We start from the raw sequence: 7,746 nt of genomic DNA on the forward strand, positions 1-7,746 counted from the left end.
TATAGTAGATCAGTTAATTTAATTTGCACTTAGAAGCAAGTAGGGCTATATTTGTTTCCTGAAAAACATGAAAAGTTCTCAGACTTACTTATTTTATCTTAATTAATTTAATATCCTATATATGGAGAGCTTTATATACATATATACATATGTACATATATATATAAATATGGAGTTAATTATAAGGGTAAATGTTTATGTCCCATCGTTTTAGCGGATTCTAAAAAATGTTCCAACCTAACCTAACGATAATACCAAAACGCGATACCCAACCTACCAAAAAAATATTTTCCTCGTGGATAGTCGGAGTTCCTATATGGCGTGTCTACGTGGATTGAAAAGAAAAAAGAAAAAGACTAAAATACATGTAAATTAGAACGCCGTCGTTTCATTTTCTTTTGTTTCTCTTCATCGTTCTTAAATCCCTCTTAAATGTTCTCTCTGAAACCCTAGCTTCACACATTGACATCGCAAGTAAAGTGGTGTGGAGGAAATCGCTGGTAAAGTGTGGTTCTTTCACTTCCTCGTAAAGTGTCTCTCAACCTGCAGAACCAGGCGAGCCTGTCTTGCTTAATTAGATGCTGCAAAATCATGTAATTACTCTTCTTACTACCAATTTAATTTCTCTCTCAAGTAAACTCTAGTGAGAAATGCTTATAAGTTATCCACAAATCAAGTGAAAAGGTTAATTATCAAATCAATCATTATTCTGCATGCATGGATTCATTTATTTACAGTTACAACATGAGCTAAACAAATCTCGATTACGAGTTAAGAACTTCATCTCCACTAACTAATTTAACTAACATGCATGTAAGAAAATGCCATACAATTATATATGTTTAATTATAGGGTTAAATGCATGTAATATCATGAACTTAAGCCGAAATCCAAATTTAGCACGACCTTTAAAAGTTCCAATTAATATGGCTACCTTTGCTCCGTGTTCAATTTTAGCACCCCTTTTTGACGTGGCTTGCCGGCACACGCTTCAATCCTACGTGGCTTGCCGGCATAAGCTTCCGGCCGGCGAGCAAAACGCTGCGTTTTGCTCGCCAAGCTTTCTCTCTCTCCCGCCGCCCCTCATCTTCTCCGGTTAGCTTCCTTCGCAAAATCGGCGTTCACCGCGTTTCAGTTCCTAATCTCCACAGCCCACCAAAAACCTTGTTTATCTTCCACAAAAAGTCCCCACCTCCGATCAAAAATTTCTAGAAATCAGTCCACCATCTCTTTCAATTTTCCAGTTTCCGGTGGGAGTGGCTGGCAATTTTCGGCAACCCCAAAAAGACAAAAACCCCAATCTCCACCAGGCGGCGGCGGTGGCCAGCGTGTCTGTCGCTCGCCGAACGAAAGCAGAGGACGGAGATCAGCGGTGCGGCGATCTCTGGCCAACGAAGGCGCGGCGGCGTGCGGTCACCCGCGCTTTCAGGCGGAGAAGCTAGGGCTCGATCCCTTTTTCCCGCTCCCCCTTAATTGTGTGCTTCCGTTCACTGGGCCTTCAGCGGCAGCGACGGCGACCTCACCTGGTCTGGATCGAAAAAAATGGGGCTCGCGCCCTTTTAGCCCTGATTGTGTGTCTGAGAAAGGGGAGCGAAGAGGGAAAGAGAAAGGAAAATGAAGGCGACGCCGGATGGAAGAGCGTCGGCCTCGCCGTGCGTCGTCCCAAGCGCCGACTGACGAAGCTAAACCGCCGCGTCTCTTCTTCTCCAACCATGCTCGTCTCTCTCTCTCTCTCTCTCTCTCTCTCTATTCAATGCTAAAATTGAACAAGGAGTAAAGTTAAATATTTAAATTGAATACGAAGTAAGTTACACATTAAAATTGGAGGTTCGTAAGTTACAGATTATGACGTGTCACTTGGAATACACATCATTGCCACGTGGTTCACGTCATTGCCACGTGGTTATGCCGGAAAATAAATCGGTGCTAAAATTGAACACGGAGCAAAGGTATCCATATTAATTGGAACTTTTAAAAGTCGTGCTAAATTTGGATTTCGGCTTAAGTTCATGATATTACATGCATTTAACCCTTAATTATAATAAAAAATGGGCTACTTAACAAAATTTATCAGTTCATCATTAGATTAAGGAATATATTTTCAAAAGGACTTTGATATACGAAGCAAGCAACATATTAAGGTGTTATAGATATATATCTCACACTTATCATGAATAGCAAACGAGCCATTAGTGTATTATTTATTCAAATGATAATGTGAATGCTTTTTAAATTTTATAGAACCTAAACCTGAGGTGACGTCTCAGATGCGATTTTCAAGCGCTTCGTGGCGAGGAGCGCCTCAAAAATATAATAATATATTTATTAAAATTGATTATTTTGATAGAAATGTTATAACATAATTAACATATTTATCATATATTAAACACATACGGTAATTAATAAAATTGACAGTCAAATTTTTATCTAACCCACAAATATATATATTAACAAGCTTCGCGAGACAACAATATTTGAACTCAACATTAACTTGTTATGTGGATATCCCCTTAATTACGATATGCTCCCCAAAATATTTAATTTATCAATAATTGCCTGCAGTCCCTTCCTTAGTTACTGTTGATATGTCTTGAATCTCTCGCTTTGCAGAATTTAAGCCCAATTTTGGTGTATTATCTCAGTACTATATATGGTCTTGAGATCTGTAATCTGTAACCTAGCCGCATAATAAAATCCGTTCTCATCTCTGCACGTGGACGTAGACCATTTGGTGAACCACGTAAATCTGTGTCTTCTTTACGTTTCTGTTCGTTTATTGCTCTATAATCGTATTCTGTCACAACACCTATACATGCAAGAGCACATAACTAAAAACAATACCATGCTAAACACTTGCACCAAATTAATTTAAACAAATCAATATCATTTTTCTAACAAACAAAACAATTACATATATCAAACCCTTGCACTATGCCCACGATGATAATATATTACATATTCTATATTCTTATTGACTTTAAATAGCTGGCTAGTGACAGCTATCCACTATTAGTTGGCAAGTCTACTTTTCACATGCTCATTTGGTCAAACCCTCGAAGCTATAAATAAGTCTTGCAAAGTTATCACCAAATCACACAAAACTCAAAATAATCTTGCATTTGATTTCTCAAATTTCAAGGTTATGGCATCAATCAAAATCACATTATCCATGCTTCTATTTCTTACCATTTTTACATATTCTCAGGCAAAGTTAAGGCATCACAAAGAGACAGAAATGACACTCTACTACAAAGATTATGCCGGCGGCCCAAATGCGACATCAATCCCGATACCGGGCCCGTCGACCGGGCCCCTAAATTTCACCATGTTTGGAGCCATGTTTGTCGTAGACGACCCGGCAGTCGAAGACATTGAGGACGCCTCGGCCCCAATTATTGCAAGGGGCCGAGGCGTCTACATCATTTCGGCCTTAGATGGGTCCCATGCTCAGTTGCTAATGTCAGTTGTATTTATCAATGGCAAGTATAAAGGCAGCACATTGGAAATACAAGGTTCCTACGCGCAGTTTGAGCCGGTGGCGGAGGCGGCGGTGGTGGGCGGCACTGGAAAATTCCGGCTAGCCCGCGGTTACGCTACGTACGAGATTCTTTCCTATGATCCCGTGAGCGGCTATTCAGTCACCCGATCTAATATCACTGTGCTACATTACTAGCCTGTGCTTCAATTGGTTAATAAAGAAATTATCCATCAATTTCAAATTTCAATGTGATTCTACTTGAAATATTTATGTAATTAGTGATGGATATGTGATGGGTTTTGCATTTCAATTATTGATATGGTTAAATAAGAATGTTTGGCATTCGGCGTGGACTTGTAATACTTACTTACATATGGAGTAGTAAAAATTCAAATAAGATATACTCTATTTTATGGTATCTTTATTTCTACTAGTAGAGGTGACGTGCATTCGTACGTAAAATAAATTATTTTAATAAATAATTTTTTATGAATATAAATTTATATTTTATAGTATTATTTATCAATTTTAATATATTTTTTGAATCAATTATTGGATATTTTTGAAAATTGTATTATTTTAAACTCATAAAATTGAAAAAACTCATCTAAATTTAATATAAAAAATTAATTTTAATTAATTAAGCATCACCTAATTTTGTCGTCATTAATTAGACAAAGAAAACACCACCAAAAAGAAAAGAAGATTGATACATATTTGTGTTTATTTTCTAGATTTTATCATTACATATATAATTAGTTTTAATTTCAAGGATTCTAGTAACACTAACACTACAAAAAAAACCCTGATTACCGGCGGCGTTTGCCGTCGGTAATAGGGAGGCGGCCGTTGGAAAGAAGTTTACTGGCGACGAGATGCCGCCAGCACATTACTCGTCGGTGAGTCGATTACCGGCGGCAAACGAATGCCGCCGGCAAATAACGGTAGCTGCGCCGCGGTAATTGTCGCTGTTGAACGGTTGAGCAAAGCCGACGACTGCCGTCGGTACTTAGCGGCAGCTCTACCGACGCCGGTAATTGTGACCAGACAGCGGTGGCGCCTTTCGCCGGAATGCCAGAGCAATACCGGCGGCGGTTACCGCCGTTGATTAGCGGCGGCGTTTTGCCACCGACAATTATTTATTTATTTTTTTTATTTTATTTATTTATACCCACAATTTATTTTCGTATTTATACAGTATTGCATAAGTTAGACGAACTTCCCAGTGTGTGGATGAAGAATTGGGAATGACACGGGTCTTAAGAATTGTTATTTGAGAGTTACACGGATCTTAAGAATTTATAGAATAAAAAAGTACTAATCAACTAAAGTGTGGATGAAGAATTGGGAGTGACACGGATCCTAAGAATTGTTATTTGAGAGTTATTGTGAGTGAAAAATGGTTCTCACTTTATAAAGTGTTATGGGAGTAATAAATTAATTGAGGAAAATTAGTGGTGGGCCATGATGGTTTTTTGGTAAATAAGTATGAAAATAAGGGGATAGTGTGCAAAAATGGAAATGTTCATGTTTTTGTGAGACACCCCGAAATGACAAAATATTCATGTTGTGAGAAGGATGGAGTATTAAATTACACAATTAACTTTAAATTAAGTATGTATGAGGGATATAATAGGCAAATCAAATTTGATAAAATAAGGTTTTTTTATAATAGGCATATATTTATATTTTCAGAATAAGGTCATGTACCTAGCTACCATCGATATAATATAGGGTTAATTCGCTCTAAATCCTTAAACTATAGTCATTTTTCATTTTTTCCCTCAATTTTTGAACTTCCCACAAAAAACCCCCAACCATTGATTTTTCCTATTTTTCCCATGACGGGTTTTTCGGCCAAATCCGAAGTCGGAATTTTCCTAGCGTTATTCACTTAATACGTGGCAATACGTAGCGCCAACGTGTTCTATTAATGCCAAATCACCCTATACGACGTCGTTTTGCCTTGGAAAGTTTTAAAAGGAGGTAAGAATATTAACGATCACCTCTCATTGGCCGGCGTCCTCGGCATCAAAATCACGGCAGTCGACTAGCATTTACACATCTTCTCTTGATTTTTCTCCAAATCGTATTTTGTGGTGGAGCTGGCGAAATAGCAATTCAACCCCATCAACAGCTGCGAATTCTTCAGTTAAAGTAAAAACACAAGAAATTTTCTTCAATCCTTGCAAGATTTCACAGAATTCGTGAGATTTATTAAATGAGGGTTGACGTCATTTTTGCCCTAATTTTAATTGAAGAAGAACAACCAAAAAATGACGTCGTTTATGTACAATAGATACTATGTCGTTTTATTAAGTTTCCAGTGTGTCTACGTCAGTTAATTCCGATTCCACGCGTGATCGAATTTGGCCGGAAAACCCGTCATGGGAAAATTAGGAAAAATCAATAGTTGGGGGTTTTTTGTGGGAAGTTCAAAAATTGAGGGAAAAAACGGAAAATGACTATAGTTTAAGGATTTAGAGCGAATTAACCCTATAATATATAGTACTTGGATTTATTAATTAGTGTATTGAATGACCCCCCACCCCATCTTTTATCTAGTTTTATTGTGTCAATAATATTTTTACTAATAACAAATCACTTTTTTATTATATCAATAACAAACAAAATTGTATATAGTGCATGATATTATAATACATTACAATCAAATTATACTTTTAATTCATGCAAATAATAATTTTAATAATAGTAACTGATACTTGTTGGATGATGCTGGTCACAGAGGGCTGGCTCGACTCATTTATAATCCTACGTAATTAATAAACATTTTATTGTCTGGATATTCCCTTAATTAATTTCTATATGCTCCAAAAAAATCATCAATAATTGCTGTCCCTTTTCTACAATTAATAATATGCAATATATATGTTGAACATGCCAAACACCAACGCCAAATCAATTTAAACAAATCATCAATTTTTGTTTTTTGTAAAAACAATAAAACAACATCATGCCTTGCAGTGTATGCCAATAAAGATAATATTACATATGCTCTATTCATAATTTTATATAGCAACTGACAGATATTGAATATATTATCCACTATTAAATTACTAATTAGTTGGCAAGTCTCTTTCACATGCTCATATGCTCAAACACTCGACCCTTTAAATAAGTCTTGAAAAGTTATAACCAAATCACACAAAACTCAAAATAATCTTCAATTTGAGTTCTCACAAATTTTTAAGCTATGGCATCCATAAAAATCACATTATCTATTATTCTATTTCTTACTATTTCCATACATTCTAAGGCAGAATTAGGGCTTCTCAAAGAGACCAAAATGTCATTCTACTACCACGATTACGCCGGCGGCCCGAATGCGACCACGATCGAGGCACGCGGCCCTTCGACCGAGCCCTTAAGCTTCATACGGTTCGGAGCCTCATTCGTCACGGACGACCCGATAACCGAAGAAATCGAGGAAGGCTCAACCCTAATTGCGAGGGGCCGAGGTACATACGTCATCTCGGCCCTAGATGGGACCCACGCTCAAGTAGTGATGTCGATTGTGTTTATCAATGGCGAGTACAAAGGCAGCACGTTGGAAATACAAGGTTCATACGCGCAGTTTGAGCGGCTGAATGAGGCGGCGGTGGTGGGCGGCACCGGAATATTCCGGCTGGCACGCGGTTACGCGACGTACGAGGTTCTTTCCTATGACTCCGTGAGCGGCTATTCAGTCACTCAATCTAACATGACTGTGCTACATTACTAAACTCTTGTGCTTCAATTGGTTAATGAAGCAATCATACATGGATTTCAATTTGATTGTATTCGAAATATTTGTGCCATCGGTGATGGATGTGATGGATTTGCATTTCAATTCACTACAAGAAAAACACAGCTCCTGCTACCGATTTTAACGATCAAAAAATTGGATACGACCGTATGTCGGTCGTTAATATTTTTAATTTACTTTTGATTTTCGATTTAATTTTATGTTTATAACCATTAATAACGGTCGTTAATGTTTTTGTTTGAAATTTATTTTTTTCATTTCCGTATTTAGTTAACCTTTAAGAATTTAATTTACTTTCGATTTAATTTTATGTTTACAACCATTAATAACGGTCGTTAATGTTTTTGTTTGAAATTTATTTTTTTCATTTCCGTATTTAGTTAACCTTTATATAAGAACACGTTTTCTTGTAGTGATTATTGATTAAAACAGCTTAAGTTAGAAATGGATATTGAGCTCATTCCTCCCTTAAAAGGCCTTATAAGTGAGAGGGTTGCCTCAC

The 7,746-nt window shown here is 37.1% G+C and overlaps 2 protein-coding genes across 2 annotated transcripts; both read left to right on the forward strand.

The window, feature by feature from the left end:
- The first annotated feature begins 3,096 nt into the window (after window positions 1-3,096).
- Window positions 3,097-3,908, forward strand: LOC131012763 (dirigent protein 22-like). The gene has a single exon (XM_057940785.1). It carries the CDS (start codon window positions 3,143-3,145, stop codon window positions 3,671-3,673), a length of 531 nt encoding a protein of 176 aa, XP_057796768.1. The 5' UTR covers window positions 3,097-3,142; the 3' UTR covers window positions 3,674-3,908.
- A 2,716-nt stretch (window positions 3,909-6,624) lies between these two features.
- Window positions 6,625-7,328, forward strand: LOC131012764 (dirigent protein 22-like). The gene has a single exon (XM_057940786.1). The coding sequence runs from the start codon at window positions 6,693-6,695 to the stop codon at window positions 7,218-7,220; it is 528 nt and encodes a 175-aa protein (XP_057796769.1). The 5' UTR covers window positions 6,625-6,692; the 3' UTR covers window positions 7,221-7,328.
- Window positions 7,329-7,746: the final 418 nt, after the last annotated feature.

The sequence above is a fragment of the Salvia miltiorrhiza genome, chromosome 2 (genome assembly GCF_028751815.1).
Source record: "Salvia miltiorrhiza cultivar Shanhuang (shh) chromosome 2, IMPLAD_Smil_shh, whole genome shotgun sequence".
Taxonomy (NCBI): Eukaryota; Viridiplantae; Streptophyta; class Magnoliopsida; order Lamiales; family Lamiaceae; genus Salvia; species Salvia miltiorrhiza.

Coding starts and splice junctions, on each gene's coding strand:
- LOC131012763 (XM_057940785.1), top strand. CDS start 3,143: ATGGCATCAATCAAAATCACATTATCCATGCTTCTATTTCTTACCATT.
- LOC131012764 (XM_057940786.1), top strand. CDS start 6,693: ATGGCATCCATAAAAATCACATTATCTATTATTCTATTTCTTACTATT.